The sequence below is a fragment of the Podarcis pityusensis genome (genome assembly GCF_964106645.2).
Source record: "Podarcis pityusensis genome assembly, chromosome: 6".
Lineage (NCBI taxonomy): Eukaryota > Metazoa > Chordata > Lepidosauria > Squamata > Lacertidae > Podarcis > Podarcis pityusensis.
The window spans coordinates 56,477,143-56,495,173 of record NC_138030.1 but is presented as its reverse complement, the minus strand read 5'-3'; the positions used below and the strand labels follow the sequence as shown (position 1 = coordinate 56,495,173).

At 41.6% G+C, this 18,031-nt stretch overlaps 2 protein-coding genes across 2 annotated transcripts in view; one reads left to right on the top strand and one right to left on the bottom strand.

Annotated features, from left to right (window-relative positions):
• ZYG11B (zyg-11 family member B, cell cycle regulator) overlaps nt 1-17,217 on the bottom strand; it is a 41,712-nt gene extending 24,495 nt beyond the window's left edge. The window contains exons 1-3 of the mRNA XM_081010436.1: nt 17,120-17,217; nt 15,165-15,268; nt 3,868-3,919 (exon numbers count right to left, since the gene is read on the bottom strand). The gene's annotated coding sequence lies outside the window, so the exon portion shown is untranslated. The remainder of the gene's footprint in view (nt 1-3,867; nt 3,920-15,164; nt 15,269-17,119) is intronic.
• Nucleotides 2,067-5,091, top strand: COA7 (cytochrome c oxidase assembly factor 7). The gene is made up of 3 exons (XM_081010447.1): nt 2,067-2,324; nt 3,897-4,037; nt 4,324-5,091. The coding sequence occupies exons 1-3, from the start codon at nt 2,084-2,086 to the stop codon at nt 4,773-4,775; spliced, it is 834 nt and encodes a 277-aa protein (XP_080866573.1). The 5' UTR covers nt 2,067-2,083; the 3' UTR covers nt 4,776-5,091.
• Nucleotides 17,218-18,031: the final 814 nt, after the last annotated feature.

Here is an 18,031-nt window from a genome sequence, read left to right as displayed (position 1 = left end):
CGCTACCCTCCAGTTCCCACCAGGTTTATTCGCATCCCGCCTCCGCCCCACGCTCTCCTTATGCCTATTCAGGTGGGCTGGCAGAGACGAACCACCCCGCTAACACCCATTAACCACCTCGCGGTTGACCAAACTGGGCAGGCTTCCACGCGCGCAAAAATCCCCCTCCCCGTCTGGGTAGATGGAGGCTGACGGGTAAGCGATTCTTGCCTTTGCCAAAGCAAGATCCGCATTTGTGACGGCTCAGATAGGTATACCGGTGTAGGGGGAGGGAAGAGTATTCCGGATTTTTCCATCGGTCTGAAATCCAAGCGGCTGCTTCTCCCACCCCCTCCTCCCTCTCCGTACATACTCGGCGCTCTCCTCTTCCCACCCCCGAGCCACGCTCTCCCGGCCCCCTCACCATTTCTGCGCCGGGGACCCTCCGTCCTCAAGTCTCTTGCTGCTGTTGCTGTTGCTGCTCTTCAGGGGCGGGCCCCGACCAGCGACAGGAGCGAGCCGGGGCCCCCCAGCCCAGCTGCCACCCTCGACCTGGAAGTGAATTTGCCTCGGCGGAGCCGGCGGAAAAAAACGAAAGAAACACCAGCAAACACCCACACAGCTCCCGCCTCCTTTAAAGGAGACGCGCTCCGGCACCCGGGAAGCCTTCCAACATGCCCGAGCAAAGATGGCATTGGTCGTGCAACGCTATCAGACAGGAGTTTCCATTGAATTCAGTGCCCCTTGCTCTTCCCGATAAGTGGGTATAGGCTGGCAGCCCGCCTGAGTGATGGACAGTCCCCTCTGGGTTTCCGGGGCCAGAACAGATAACAGATAAAAGTGATGTCATTCAGTCAAATCATTCAAAAAAAGAGAGCCCCTAGGCCTGTACAGAGTAGTTCCCCTTACTACAGAGTAACCGCGAGACAGGGATCCTGACTTAGATAGTGAAGCTTCGAGGCAGATATAATCTCTGACACATTAAATATATATTTTGTAAAATTTCTAGGCCACTTTGTAAGAGGCTTACAAGGGGAGTTTAAAACACACCACACGCAGCAAAATAGTACGTATAAAACCAGAGTTTAGATGCAGTCGCTGTTAGCAAAGAGTTTAAAGAAAATCAATAGCAGGAATGAGAATAAAACCATAAAACAACCTATTCTTTACCACTGAAGTACAGTAAAACAACCTCCAGGCAACAAATGCACTAGATTGGAGAAAAACCAGCTTCCTCTTCTACTCACATATTTTGAGATTTATCATTCATATAAGGGAATTCAAAAGCCGTATTATCATAATTATTTCAATTAACAAAAGTGTCACAAATTTGTGAGCAAGCTTCTGAGTTCTGCAGTCAGAAACTGCCTCTGTTATGGTCCTAAAAGCAGCTGCTATCAAAATTAGCATTCAATCTGAATTTCCTTATACATTTGCGTAAGCATATTCAAGGTCCCCCGTCCCGCCCATCCAAATATGCAAGAAGTTTTGCACATCTTTGGTTTCCTTTTTGGGAACCTTACAGCAAGTTTGATGTATTCATCATGATATTAAGGACTCAATCAAAACCAGGGATTTCTCTTCCAACGCATATTTTAAAGCAGCATACCAAAGGTGGGGTGTTTTGTTATTACTGTACTAGTAACCGCTGTTTTGAATTGTCACTGTGTTCATTTAGATTTGAGCCTTGCACAAAAAAATTAGAGACGGTTGCTATTCTACTCGTGCTTTTCAGGTAGGCTTAGAGTCCGTGAAAACAACCCATCTTGCTACAAGCAGGGGGTTTTGGGGGGCGGGATTTCTGTTTTACAGCGCGATCCTATACATGTTTCCGTGGAGCTTACACTAATACGTAAACATGCATGTGGCATTACTTTCCTGGGAGTAAGCGCGCTGAGCACAATGAAATTTAATCCCCGGTAAATATGTGTAAGATTGCACTCTAACACAGCTGCTGCTCCTCTACAACTTGTCACTGGGACGAGCAGTTTCAGCTATTTCTGTGTGAATGCCTATGCTTATAGCTTGCGCTGCGACTCAACAGGCTACCACCCGCCTCTTCAACCCCTTCGTTTCCTCCCGAAGGGCAGAGCGGAAGTTGCCTATGCCGTGTACGTCGCTGATTTTCTTCCGCCTGGTGCAGGGGCGCAAGATTTCCTGGGACGCTTTCACCTTGCAGGGAGAAGCGCAAGTATATGCTGTGCGTTTTCCTTCCTCCCCTTCCCTTCTTTGCAGAGAAATGGCTGGGCTGATCAACTTCGAGGATGAAGAGGAGGTGAAGGAGTACTTAGACAATCTGGGTGTGGAGTTCAGCTTCCAGTGCTATAAGGAGAAAGATCCTGACGGTAAGGTGGAAGTAGCCGCGTGGCCAACATTGTTTGGTCTACGACGTTTTCCCCAGCGCTGGACATGCAGGCTGCAGTCCTCTCTGTCCAGTTACCTGGGAGTATGCCCCATTGAACTCGGCGGGATTTATTTCTGAGTAGATGTGCGTAGCTCTGCACAATTAATTCAGGGTATTTACTTTTGAATAAATGTGTTTGTTTTCTTGGGTGTGTCACATAAGCATAGGTTACATAAAGATAATGAAAGCAGGTCCCACATTTATTCTGCCACCTTGATTTATTTGTAACCTTGCAGCAGACTAACCCAAAAAATGTGTATTTCATCCTCGGGTTTTTGAGTAGAAGCTTTACCGTAGTATCTGAAGGAGCATCTCCACCCCCATCATTCTACCCGGACACTGAGATCCAGCACCGAGGGCCTTCGGGCGGTTCCCTCACTGCGAGAAGCCAAGTTACAGGGAACCAGGCAGAGGGCCTTCTCGGTAGTGGCGCCTTCCCTGTGGAACACCCTCCCACCAGATGTCAAAGAGAACAACTACTACCAGGCCTTTAGAAGACATCTGAAGGCAGCCCTGTTTAGGGAAGCTTTTAATGTTTTATGTATTTTAATATTCTTTTGGAAGCCGCCCAGAGTGGATGGGGAAGCCTAGCCAGATGGGCGGGGTATAAATAATAAATTATTATTATTATTATTATTATTATTATTATTATTATTATCTGCAGTACTGAAATTATGAGTAGCTTTCAAAACAAACCGGCTGCACATTTAAGAAGCCTTAATCTGAAGCAGTGGTGGGAAAACCATTACCCTCTAGGTGACTACAATGCCCATATGTTCCAGCCATCAACATCTGGTTTCCCCATCTTTGCTCTAAAAGAAGTTGAGCAGAGATCAACAGGCCTTTCAAATAGATTTAGGTAAAAGTTCCCTGGAGCTTAAGGAAAGGACTACTGGGCAAATCAGTACTGTATTCTAATTTTGTTACCTGTGCACGCAGCCCCTTCGCTCCTCCCTTTGCTGAGCAAGCAGTCAAACTTCCCATAGTTGCCTGTTTCCACCAAACCAGGAAATTATGGTTACCAGCATTGGAACAAGCAAGGAACTTAAGCTAACTTTAAAGCATAGTTAAATCTCCCCATATTTTCTGAAGCTAGTAACCCATGTTTCCAGAATTCAGAAGAGACAGGAAACATGGCTAATTAGAGACTTCCTGGTTTGATTTTTTGCACCTCAAAGTAATGGTGTATGTGTGAATAAAGTTTTCATTCACATTTTGGCTTTAAGATTGGATCATCCAAACTGAGTCAGTAGGTATCAGTCCCTTTTTACTTTTTATTTTATATGGAAATATAGCATTAGGACCTATTGGTCAATCCCATTTCAGACTCGGAAGTCAGCCCATTTTATGCCTTTCACTACATTACCAGGTAGCAGATGTTGGAGGCAATCAACACCCTGTCCTAACTGATAAAAACAAAATCAAACGAGGAAGAAACCAAAGATTGCAAGTGAAGCACAAAAATGGGGATGGCATGATCATACCTTAAGTTTCCTTCATTGTGAAACCACAGGTTGTCACCGTCTTGCTGAGTACCTAGAGGGAGTAAAGAAAAACTTTGAGGGAGCTGCTAAAGTACTAAAGGACAATTGTGAAAAAAACCTGCACAGTGAGAGCTGCTACAAACTTGGAGCCTACTATGTTACTGGAAAAGGTAAGAAAGAACATCCCTCTCTACAACCCATTGTATCTCTATGTAAAAGGAAAAGCAATCCAAGTAAGGTTATTGAAAGCTTATGTAGCGCAGTGTAGTGGATGGTTTTTTTGCCTCAGTTCTCTTAGCTGCAGTATGGGAGTAGCACTGGACTTACTTTCAGGGATGTTGTAAAGGACTCCTGCATTGCAGGGGGTTGGCCTACTACATGATCCTTGTGGTCCCTTTCAATTCTATAATTCTGTGAAAAGAACTATGTATAGAACAAATCATTTTCTCCCTGCAGGTGGGCTCCCTGCAGATTTGAAAACTGCCTACAACTGTTTTTTGAAGTCTTGTGAGAAAGGTGGGAAGAAATCCATAGATGCTTGTCACAATACTGGACTGCTGGCACATGATGGACGGGGCAATGATGATGAGAAGCCCAACGCACTCCTAGCCAGGGATTATTACAGTAAAGCTTGTGATGGGGGTTTTGCCCCCAGCTGTTTCAATCTTAGTGCAATATATCTCCAAGGAGCCCCTGGGATACCAAAGGATATGAACCAGGCTTTGGAATACTCTCTGAAAGCGTGCGACTTGGGACACATATGGGCATGTGCCAACGCTAGCCGAATGTACAAGCTAGGGGACGGAGTTGAGAAGGATGATGCCAAGGCAGAAACCCTAAAGAATAGAGCAAAAGACCTGCACAAAGAACAGCAGGCAGCTACAAGATCCTTAACATTTGGAGAGTAAGCCCAGTCAAGTGAATTATAGTTTTCTCAAGAAACATACTTTGTACAATAGTGCACAGACATTGGGTGGATTCAGCACTGCAGTATTGCAACATTGCTGCTTGCCAGACAGAATGATTCCCCCTCTCCTCCCCCTGCCTGCTGTTCTGGGGGTTCTCCAAACACCTGCCGTGAGCCAATTTCGGGAGGCACTCAGTGGGAGGAAATGGGGGGAAAGGTATAGAATTTGATTCAAAAAACTTATTTGTGTGAATGGCTGTCTCTCTTTGCCTGTACAAATTATTGTTTTGTAAACACAATAAAAACCAATATTTTTAGGACATGGGTGATTTTTTTGGTAGCTCAATCTTTAGAGGAGAAAATGTTGTATTTAAAACTATAACGTGAAAACTGCTGTAAACTAAACCATTGTTTCTAGAATGTAATTCTCAAATACATCAGGATTACATACACTGAGTTAACAGTCCAGTGGGATCTGTTGTTTCTAAATAAACTCTTTTCTGCAGCAAGCCCCTTTATTCGTTTTCAGAAAGCAGAAATTGTATCTTTAGAAAAAAAGCAACTGGCCAACTCCACTCATGTAATATTTTGCAGATGGGTAAAGGGATGTGCTAATATGCTATTAAAGCCATCAATACCAAATGCATTAATTAGGAAGCACATTCCATTAATTTCAGTGGCACAAGCTTTGAGGGGAATATGGTTTGAATAACTGTATTGAGTGATAATATAATTGAATATTTTATTTCTTGCTTACATGGGGATAAGTATGTGAAACTTTACTTTTTTAACCATGCTGTTTCTAGGCAACTCCTATACTTACCATGCACTAATCTTTATTTTGTGATCTAAGTGTAGCAGATTAAATTATATTTAGCTGGGTTGTTGTTTTTTGCAAATTAATTTATATAAGCAGTCTCCCATTTACTATTGCAAATGGGTGACTACTTATATAAATTATCTGGGGGGGGGGGGTAGGACTTATAGAAGTTGCCAAAAGAAGGGACACTTATGATCATAATTCATTTTAAATTCAGGCCCAGTTCACATAATATTGAGCAACACACAAGCATGCAGTTCCAGCTTGTGATTTGTGTGTTCACAAATGCATCTGCCACCTTGCCTACGTGAGGTCATGAGAATTACTACCAGCCCTAACGGTGATGGCGTGAGGTAGGGCAATATGTTTCACAACACAGTTATTTTTCCCTGTGGGCAGTTGGGAATGTTCATGAAGAAGACAAAACTGTTCGCTAGTCCTCAAACTTCTACACATCACTTCAGAAAACATGAGAATCAAAATTGTTTGTGAACGCCATTCAGCTCTCTTGGCTTGTAAACTGTTTTCTATGGAGTTTGAGCGGTTAATCTGTATTCTTTCCCATTTCTGAAGGGCTCTTTAATAGCTGAATCCATGATTGATTGTGTAGGATCAGTTTGTGACATCAATCAGTGCACGGTTTATTACATTAATTAACTTCTTCAGAATAATCTGCTACCTTTTTCTGTCACTAGGAGGCACTGTAGTTTTAAAATTCACATTACATTAACCTCTTTAGTCTCAAATGTTTGTGTATAGGAAACACATTTTTATTTCCCTTCAGGGTTTTGATTTGAATTCTGAAATAACTGTGAGTGTAATTTGTAATAATTAGGTTTGGGTCCAAATAACAGTTTTAACTGATAAAAGCAAAAATTAAAACATCTCCCAGGTTTCTCAGCATTATTTCTTACATGCCTTCCTTATAGCCTGCAGTCTTCTATCATGAGTGTGGATAGTATAATTACTCAAACATTCCTTAGTTCTATTAGTGTGCCTTATTTCCACATCATCCCACAGGTTTGACTTCTGCTGAATACCTTCCTTTCATTGCTGCCTTGAGCTTGTTAAATGTTGAATTTCTTATATAAATATTCAGTGTCCTGTATCTTAAAAATGAATATTTTATCAGCACCATCAGGAAGGAGCTCAGCTATTAACACTACAACTTGAATCCTATGCATCTTTATAACAATGGTATCAAATTCTTCATAAGCAAATCAAAAGAGGGATGAGACATTTTCAAAGTCAATAAGAAAATACACAAATTCCTCAGCACTTCAGTTTTTTAATCTATGCCATTCCTGATGGGATTTAAGAGTTGCAGATGTGTCTACTCTATTTGAATATAATTGTTCAACCTGATTAAAACCTGTATCTGTTTCTTGAAGCAATGTATATACCCAGATGTTGCTTTGGAAACTTCTTCGTTGTTTATCAGGACTTCAGTATTGCCTGTTTCGTTCAGAACAAAAGGAGTGACATAAACCATCAGTTCTAATTATTTGATGCAGATGACATGGAACTAATAGGTGCGTTCCTTCCAAATGGAGAACGTGGTCAGCAGAGGAAAACATTTGTAGCTACTATGTAAGTGACTTCCAAACACTAGTAAATAGACATGCTCACCCAAATTAGAGTAAGCAAACCATCTTGTTTACTACAGTTATAGAATTTCTATAAAATGGAGGGGACCCAGTTCCTTTTCCATGCCTAAAAGCTTGCATTGAAATCCTGTAAGGGTGCTTCACTGTGGAACTGGGTTTAATAAGCAACTCTTTAAAAAAAAAAAAAAAGAGTCTTCCCTCTGAAGACTTTGTCTCTACATCGCCTTTTGCTTCATAAATAGTGACTCAAATGTATGACCTGTTCCAGAACAAGATACTTTAATTCTTTATACTTTGAGTTTATTTTGGTTTGGTTTTATTTAGTGTCATTAATGCTCCTCGTGCTTTTCAGAGCATGAATGGACAGCTTACAACCCCAAAGCTTACAGCCTAAATTTTGATGCAAGGGAAACAACGGAAGTAGTAGTGGATGGAGGCAGGGGTATAAACAGAAAAGAACATGCATTTATTTCCCTTACACATATTTAAATTTAGTTCCAGTAGGGTATGCAAGCAATTAATACTCATCAACGTTACTCTTCTGACAAAAGGCCTCTTAAAAAAACCCCCAAAACTCAACACCATTCTTAAGAGACAGTGGCTAAATTAAATTCTTTAGATTCCAGTTAAGGAAAGATCATCCACTGTCCCCATTGGGATGCAGAATCAATTTAGCTCTGATCTATTTGAGAATAGTCAATTAACTTTGAAGTAATAAGACGAATGTCCACAGTTGGATACCACTACCATTTATTGAGTTCACTGGCATTTTAAATAAATACTCTCTCTGCAATCAAACATGAGAAGTCGGTGAATTGAAATTTTGCCTTGATTATATCCATTGTAGTGTTTTACAAGGAAAACATGAAGACTGGTCTATCACACTGAAGGACAATATGAGAACTGGTAGATAGTAACAACAGATGGGAGCAAAGATCCTTTATCTGCTAGCTGTTGAACTTTATTATACTTTTCCCCAAGTGGCACAAGTACCCCCAAGTGGAATTGTTTTGGTGTTTCTGTTGACATTGCATCATCTCCCTTTCACCACAGAATCTACAATGGTTATAAGGATGACCAGAGGTGGTGGGGATTAGGATATGTGGGTTAAATTCAGTGAAGTCATGGCACTTGTGGAATGACTTCTGCTTACACATTAAAACTTCCCTTCCCTTTCTCCCACTACACTCCCACAGTGTTCCATTGTAATATGGGAATGTGAAATAATGAGAAACAAGGAGACAAGTTGCTAGCCACAGGTAGAATCAGGCTTCTAGAAAAACTTTTCAGGGCAGGAGAGAGCTGAGTAATTGCAAGCAGAGATTGCAAGGACATCAAAAGAGACTGAAGATGAGAGAAGGGGACACAAGGGAATGGGGCAACAGTTGGGGAGAGGTAGGAGAAGTAGTGATAAGGGAGAAGCAAAGTGAGCCAGCTTGAAGGGTAATCAGCGTTGTTCAACTTTGGGTCCCCAGATGTTGCTGAACCACAGCTCCCATCATTCTCAGCAGGTTTAGCCGGTGATCAGGGATGATGGGAACTGTGACCCAACAAACAGAGTATACAGATTGTACTGGTGAAGGAGAACTGACACCCAGTCTTGCCAACATCCCCCTTGCCAAGAGTCTTAGTGTCAAGAGAGGAGATAAAGTAGAAATTATTCTTCAGATTTGCCTCTGGAAAATCAAATCTTAAGAAACAGGTTGTATAAGGTGCATATTAAATATTCAAATCCTGTAGGATTATTTAATAATTTTGGGGACACTAGGAATTATAGATTATCATGGGCATGAGCTGGGGGCATAATTTTTTTTATATATTTGTCTAAACATACTATGAAATACTTAATATGTATATTTCATTTATCTTTGAAGTGGTTGGATGATAGCATTTCTTGAACTCTTGCTGAACTCACAGTAATGTTTTTTCGACCGTTCATAATAAAATGCAGCAAAATCAATGCAATTAGGACTTCTGAGAGGTTTACATTATTGGATTGAGCTATGAAAAGAAGCAGAGAACAACACTCTTCACAATATGAAAGAACCTGCTCAAAAACAAGTAGTTGAAAATTAGCGTAACAATTTAGAAGCATTCATTAGGGAAGATGTTGTGAAGTACTCCTCTAACATAGGTGGGTATCATCAACCTTTTAGACTAGGGGTCCCCAAACTAAGGCCCGCAGGCCGGATAATGCCCCAGGGACTCGTTTATCCGCCTGACGGCAACCCCTGTGGCCCGCTGCCGCCGCCTGCTCTTACCGGCGCTGCGCGGCTGCCCACTTCTGGGTTGGAGGAGCACCAGAACGCATGTGCAAGCATTATTTCCGGTGCACATCCAGGTCGGAGGAGGCCCGTCCTCCAACCCAGAAGTGCACTGGAAATAGCGTGTGCGCATGCGTATGGGCATGCACTCCCCCGCCCTCTGGCCCACTGCGCAATCGGCGCTGGAGACACCGGCCCGAGGCACGGTAAGTTTGCTGACCCCCGTTTTAGGCCCAGGACCCACTTTTAACCCAAACATGCATTTTGGAACCCATTCCTTAATCTTTTACCACATATTTGCATGGTGTTAGTGCTTCTGTTGCAACCACTGTTGCAAGCTTGAATTGGGCTACCACCCTCTAGCGAGTCCTGACCCACCAGTTGAAGACAAGTGCTGTAATAGATGCAATGTCTACAACACGTTTTCTTAATCCTTGTGTAGATGGTGGATGGCTTGCTTCTGATGTCTCATAACTTTTTTCCATGCTGCCTTCAAAAAGACAAGCATTTGGTCGTGCAATTTAAGTAATAGTGTAACCCTCTTATGTGTCAACTCAGAAGTAAGCCCCATTACTCCCAGGTAGAATTTTAATGGGAAATCTTGTTTGTATCCCTTTATTTAATGCAGAAATAATCTCATTTGGAATTTATACAGCACATTTTCCTAAGTGCTCGGAGCACTTCACAGCTACTATTGCAGTAATCTTTTCTTTTTTAAAACTGCGTTATTATGAACATTCGCATCACAGATGCAGGGCTGAAGCTCAGTGATAATGGCCTGCCTAAGGCTACCAAGTACATTTGTGACGGAGGTGACATCTGTACCAGAAACTCGGTACTTATGCACTGAACCAGTTTGCACTAGTTATGATACTGAGGAGCCCCATGGGGGTGGGGGCAGAAGAATTGCAATATGTTGAATATAGTGTATTTATAACAATTCTTATTAAATATACCAATGTGATATAAGATGTGCAAATAGAGCCTGCAACAAAATGTTGCAGTGTTGAGTGCTCTTGTCTAGTGTGCCACCCACCCACCCACCCATACCTTCTTCCAAGATATTCCATTCCCCCCTCCTTTTTTTCTTTTTGCACCTCCCAACAGACAGCGTCCTGTGCCTATTGTGCAAGCTCAGTTTCATTGAAATAGGTTGGGAGGGGGGATTTCCCTGAATATTTGTTGTGCTTCTGCAAACAGGATTCCCCCAAGACTGCTGATACAGCCCTCTTGTATATGGATGCTGCCATTTTGGTTTCAATAAGCAACAGCATTCACCATTCAATGCTGGAAATGTAAGGAAGAATAATGAAACAAGATACAAAGCTACTGCAGTTTACAAAGCTATTAGCAATATGGGGGGAGGTCCATATCTCAGTGGTAGAGCATCTGTTTTGCTTGCAGAAGGTCCCATGTTCAATTCCTGACATTTCCAGGGAAGGCTGGGAGAGAACTGCTGCCTGCCAGGGGAGACAATACTGAGCTAGATGGATGCATGGTCTGGCTGTATTTGGCAGCTTCCTATCATATGTATGATAAACACACACAGAGAGAAATGCATTTCTGTTAATGTCCTAATTGTGTTTCCCCCGTTTAACAGATTTTTAGTCTCCTTGACAAGTAGTCAAGCAGATAGGCTGTTACAGCATATGCTTTTTTTATCATAAGGGAAAATGAACAACTAACATCCATCCACATTACACTAGGATAAAAATGTCATCAATAAGTATGGTAACTTAAGCTTATTAAGAACCCCACTGTGAGATTCTCTTTCAAAAGATGTGTCAGTAAAATCCTGCTCATATATAAATGTCTCTTTATTGCAGTTAGCAACATACTAGTAGAAATATCATCTGGCAGACACCCTGCACTAACAGCTGAGGAATGCACAATTCCTATGGAGGATTTCCACACACATATGTCCCATATTTGATGGATTACTACTGAGACATTACTGTATCAGAAATTTATCTTTGTTTCTATGCTGCTGATCCAAAGAATCATGCAATGAACCATTTTGTTGCTCATGATAGGCCTTTAAAAAAAATGAAACTCCAACAATCATGTATTTGGAGGAGAAGAAGTAAAGGGGTCTGAATCCAGCCCTTCACTCCCTCACCCGAGTAACTGATTGAGAGGATATATACCCTTTCTAAAAGAGTTTCACATGTACAGGCCAGATATTGTATTAGATAATTAGAAAATGGAAGTACACATTAAACCTGTTTGCACAAGTGGTTCCCCATTAGAAGGTATAGATGACCTCTGACTAGATTGTAAATAAGGTTGATCATATTAATGCAGGGATGGGGAACCTGTGGCTCGTCAGCTGTTTCTGGATTCCAACTTCCATCTGCCCTAGATAGTATGGCCAATGGTGAGGAATTATGGGAGCAGCATCTTGATGGAGGATCCAGAAGGCTTTTATGTTATCTCGTGGGATTTTATGTCCTTTGCTTTGGACTTAGACGCTCAACATTCACCATCCTTGCCAGCTCAGGAAATACGGATGTTTCAATTTATATTGTTGTCCAGCAGGAGTTTGGTTAGCGGGGCAGGCTTTTGTTAGGGGGATAAGGACCTCAGATTTTTATTGATTTGTATTGATGGGGGGGCAGCTGCCCCTCTGCCCCCCTTGGCTATGCCCATGACAGGTTCCACATCCCTCCTCCACTTAGATCAGCAATCATCAGAAAGGTATTACCAGGAAGCAAGCAGCCAATGATTCAGCAACGAGTTCATTTTCATGTTTTTTTGAATCCTCATGTAAAGCTGGCTTCAGCCCTTCATGACAATAAGCAGCCCACCTGTGCTTTTGGAATTGAAGTTGCCCTTATTTCATTTCATATCCTTGAGAGAACATTGGTTTGCTGTGGACACTTGAACATACGGTACTTGACTCCCTCACGCCAATACCAATTTAAGCCTGAGTTGTATCTGGCTATAAGGTAGGTGGGGGCAAGCAGGAACGCAATGTGATTCTGTTGCAGCTGAAAGGAATGGAGTTCTCAGAGACAAATTGGTAGGAGACCTTGAGACTTCAAAAAAGAAACGGGACCTTTCTTTCCTCTAATGAAAAGAGTGGTGGAGAGTGCTTGAAACATAATTAAGTAGGTTGCTTTACTTTTACACCTGAAAGAGTTTATTTAAAGATATTGATTGTATCCAATATCCAGTGAAGAGGCATTTCATGTTCCCATGGTTGGAATTCACCATTACCAGCAGTCATGGGCAAACCTGCTTTCTTTTTTCCTTAAGGTTGCTATTTTTAAAAATGCCCCTGCAAGTGGCAGCAGCAAGAGGGGTAGGCATGGCTACTATTTGTATTACTGCATGCCACCCCAGTCTTTGAGAAGTGTGAGACTTCAGGGATTCCAGGCATCCAGGGTTCAGCTCAGTCTGCAGCCTTCTCACTTCTAGCTCTCGCACCTTAACACTCAACTCTGGCCTTTGTCTTTCTAACTCACTACTTCCTTTGTTACCTTAACAACCCATACTTTGGGGGCCATTATCGAGAAGCTTGTCTGGCTATCCCAGCAATTGGATCCTCGTTGGATTCAGGAATTAGAAGGGACTCAGGCATACAGCCTAACCCCCTCCACCCCAAACTCACAACAGTATCCTCCACAATGCCTTGCACCTAGCAGCATTCCAGGGCATGGATGTGTGTGTGAAATGGTAGCCACCATAAGAGATGATGGGGAATATTTGAAGAACAAAGTGGTCTTCTTGTCTTTGGGTGGGGGGCAGAGGAAAAGAAAAGTATATGAAGAGTTTTGTATCAGCTCTACAGTACATACTTTTTTGTGTTTGACTCTTACATCATGTTGGCTCAACCATGATTTCTCTAGTTTTGTTTTTGTTTTTTTCAAGGCTAACTGGACTTAAGAACTAGAATAATATTTTTTTAAAATAAAGTATTCATTTGTAAGCAATAAATGCTTTCATTTATTTTATTCCCATATATGATGGGACAGAAGGATTCTGGTGGTAAGTACTGTTTTTGTCCATCTTGTTTGGTGATGGTACATGTATTTTGAACTTAATATTGTCAGTTCAGAAAAAGTACCGGCATTGCATTTATCTAGATAATACCCATGGTTCTGAACTGAGATACCCATTACTTTGAGGACCATAATTGAATATCCAAGCTGAATGAAAAATTGCAGACCTGCCCTGTGCCTTCTTCAATAGAAATTGTTGATAAATTGACCTCTTGAAACTAGCATTCAACGAACAGTAGCCCTCTGTGTGGGCAAGCCGCATGATCTTAATTTTTTAACTTACTCACCTTTTAGCCATATTGAACAGTGCACTTTAGAGTTTATTTCAACATGGAGCTGCTGGATTCTGAGAATTAATGGATTCTGAGTATACTTCAGACAAATAGATAAAAGCTGTTATAGCATAACAGAACCTTTTGACCTTTCTACTGCGAGACCTTTCTACTGTGGAATGTGCACTCATAACATAAAGCTAGAGATGCTTTGGTCTAAACCAAGGGTGGGGAAACTGCAGCATTCCAGTTGTTGGGCTCCAACTCCCATCAGCCTCAGCCAGCAGGGGTATGGGAGTTGTAGTCCAGAAGCATATGAAGGACTACAGGTTCCCTATCACTGACTTAAATTTTAAGCTAATAATGAACGATTAACAATCAACATGGCTGAATTTATAAGTCAGTAATAACAGATGAAAATAAGAATTCGTTCTAGTGCTGGTAGCAAGCATTTTCCCGAAATCCTTTCCCAACCAGCATTGCCAATAGTTATGTATGATGCGATTTGTAGTCCAACAACATCTGGCCACACATTCCCCATCCTTGCCAAACGTGAAGACGAGGCTGCCCTCAAGCTTACATATAAGAAGACAGCGTATACAAAACAAAGGGGTGGAAGAAGAAGAGTGAGGAGAAAAGTTGGTTTGATAATGTTATATCCACCTGGACCAAGGCTAGTGGTGATGCTTGGGCAGAAGTGTTGAAACTGCAAGATGCCATTGTGGCAATCACACAGGGTCCCCGGACATTTCACCGTCTATTGATCCCTGTGCCACCACTTTATTTCCCGCTGCCACCACCCAGGCCCTACCTGGTACAATACTGAGTCCAGTCAGGGTTAAATTGGAACATAAACTTTTGTTTATTTATTGCAGTTTAACAAGCGTGTGGTTTCATCAATGGTATCGGTCAATTAGATTCATGGGGTGCCTATCCAGACCTATAACTTCCGCTACCTGCTCTCACTCACTAAACCACCTCTCAGATATTTACTTGTCTTCCTAGCCCCTACTATTCCTGACTCAGCTTATTTCATTACACTAACTCAACCTCCCCACAAACTCTATCCCACTTCACCCCCACTCCAACCAACTCCCAACAAACTCAACCCCTCCCAGAGCTGGTTTTATAGTCCCTCTGACTCCACCCCCCTGGGTTCTGATTGGGTAACCTGTTTAACGATTTCACCTCCAGCACTCTCATATGCTAACGTCACAGCCATTACTTCTCTTGCTTGCCAAGAGCCTATTCCCTTGTTTCTTTAGTCACATGAAAATACTGAGTGGCAATTGTAGTAGAAGTTGTAGGTAACCCTTTGTTTATGGACCAACTAAAAGCATTTCTCTCTTGCAAACACAAGCGAATAAAATGAACTACAGATTGATAGCAAAAAGATGTATAGAGGAAGAAGTAGATCGCCTACCTAGTATGTGGACTGAAATTTTGTTATAGATGGAGATCGAAATTCTTCTCTCAAACTTCAAAACCATCTTTTTAAAATGTGTACAGGACATACTTCCAAGGAGCCTGAAGAAGTAAACAGCACGAAATGAGAAGGCAGTGATAAATTTGGCCCCTAAATGTCCCCACTCTACAGCAGCCCCAAGTACAGCACTATTTTCCTCATAGGAGTGAATGACAACCTATACAAAAAGGGAAATGAAAGGGGGGCACTTAAGGAGACCTTTGGGTTGAGGAGGAAATGCCATCTCCTTGGCAGTGATGACGATGATTAAGGCAGACAAATAATGCGTGAGGAGAAAATTGCTTTCCCGCTGCACAAAGCAGCCCTGTATTATTTGCTATCTGCCTGTTATGTATAATTTTGACATGAATCTCTTGCACACCGTGCCTGTTTACAGGCCAGAACAGAGGTGGGGCCAGGCAAAGCAATTGGCTAGGGCCTACGATTTTGAGGCCCACCCCAAGCCCCTCTGGTAGGCGCAAAGAGGGACCCTTTGGTAAAGATGGTTGAAATGGGGCCTACATTTCCCATCTGGCCTGGGCCTATTACCTGTCTGCGCAGTTTGTGTATTCTGAAATTATTCTGACTTTTCACAGTGGGAAGAAAATAGCTAATTTTGCTGAAAATTGCACTAGTATGTCAGGCAACTTTGTAACATTTAGAGAAGAAGAAGGGGGGTGGGAGAATGAAGATTCCTAATCGGATTTATTTTGTTTGCATGATTTAAATGAATGCAGAACAAAATATGCCTAAAAATAAGATAGTAACATTTGAGGATTTGTCTGTGTGAGAAGGAGCTGGACAAAATTAGTCAGGACGTTCTCTCTCTCAGTTTTTGCAGTTGGATTTGTTACAGTCATAATGCCCAAATGGCAAGTTAACTGGTGATATCGCAGAGAAAACAAATATAGGAGATGGAGTACAGTCTTCAACAATGCATAATGGTGTGCCTTCGGAGTATGCAAAGAAACTCAGGCAGTGATCCTTGGTATGGAACTTGAGGTGATGTAAGTATGTCACTATCGTCATCTGTGAAATATTGCTGGGTGTGTTTTAATAATTCAGACAAATGCAGCATAAATCCATGATGCACTGGAGTCATGGATCTAATAGTTTTCTAGACGCCCCCATGTATAAGACGCCCCCTATTTTTGGGGACTCTGATTTAAGAAAATGAGGGGAGATGGCCCTCATGTATAAGACGGCCCCTAATTTTGGACATCATCTTTAAGGAAAAAAACCTAATCTTATACATGGAAAAATACAGTAATTGTAGGATACGTTTAAAAATATTTCACTCATCTTTATGGAAAGGAAAATACGATCTTTCAATTTATATTCAAAATTTCATTTCCCCTCAGATTCTACCCTCCCCCATTTTTCTGGACCTTCATACCACTGGGCTTTGCCCCACTACCTATAGTTTGTCCTTCTGCAGCTAGCAACCATGTGACATCACAAGGCTCCTGCCTTGTGACATCACTCTGCCTTGTGACATCACCAGGATTTGGGAACTAGCAATTTTAATTAAGGTTTCATAGCATCCTATTACTATCTCTCCCACAAAAATCTATAGATGTTTTAAATAGGGGCTTCATAAAATTCACCTGTTATTTTTATAGATGCTATGGCCACTTTCAGAATAATGAACATCCTATTTGAGACCTCCCCCCCCCAATCTAATTGAAAAGGTATAATTTGGATTTAGCAGCGGCAAAAGAGGCATATATTTCACCTAAACACATCCTAGTGACGTGATATTTTTGTTCCTTAATATGCATCAGGTGAAGAAACAAAATATCCCCATTTCTTTCTTCAGAAATTGGGCAATTTTCAGTACTTTGACTGCTAAGTCATTTAATATTTAAGGTTTAAAATGCCATTTTTTCAGTGAATGAAAGAGAGAAGATTACCTGCTGTTCATTTGATTAGATGAACAGGCCATGCTGAAGGAGGTCTCTCTTAACAGTGTCTGACCAAAGCCAAGCCTTGTCAAGAACTAAAGCCAGCAAGGGAGGTGTTGAGATGTACCCTTAGCAACTAGTGATGTCTGTCGACATAACAAAGGCTACTTGTGATGTCACAAAGGCAACCTATTATCTAAGGGCCACATATGAGGATTTGACCCAGCTGACTTTTTCAAAGTGAAAACCCCATTACCCATTGGTTTTTAAATAAAGCAATTTACGCAGTCATGGTTGGAGGGTTTGATGTGAAATGTATAGTGTGTTGTTGGTGCAGTTGTTTCAAGGATGATTTTTTTTTTGTCAGTCACATTGAAATAAACCTCCAGCACTGCTCAAAAGTTAAGTCTAGCCCTCTCACAAGATTTGAGACTGTGAGGTTATAGGTTTGAATCCTATGAGTGGGTAGCTTATTTGAATAGCCTGCAATATTTCCAGCTGAAAATCTGGCAACTATAAAGGTATCTCTGGTATCAGGCTTGGAAAAACTTCCTGGAGAGGTGCTTGATGGGCCAATGGTCTGGCTGAAGATAATTTCAAACCTTGGAATCCATAATCTGATGTTAATCATCATGTTACAGTTGTTAGACTGTTTTCTCACTGGTTTAAACTACTGTTTTTTCTGGCAATCAATTTAGAGTTTGAAATACTGAGTTAAAAATATATAATATGAATTTACATATTATTGTTTTGTTTAAAACCAGTTTCAGAAGTATTACACTCTGAGATAAGGGCCTAGGGTTCCCCAAGGCTGAATCTGTTTTGAAAGCTCCAGCGTATTATTTATTCATTGATTACAATTTTTATTTGCTTGTTACTCAAAGGTGCCTAATCGATTTAAAACACATTGGAAAACATAAA

Coding starts and splice junctions, on each gene's coding strand:
- COA7 (XM_081010447.1), top strand. CDS start 2,084: ATGCCGTGTACGTCGCTGATTTTCTTCCGCCTGGTGCAGGGGCGCAAG. Junction 2,325..3,896: donor TAAGGAGAAAGATCCTGACG/GTAAGGTGGAAG, acceptor GTGAAACCACAG/GTTGTCACCGTCTTGCTGAG. Junction 4,038..4,323: donor CTACTATGTTACTGGAAAAG/GTAAGAAAGAAC, acceptor TTCTCCCTGCAG/GTGGGCTCCCTGCAGATTTG.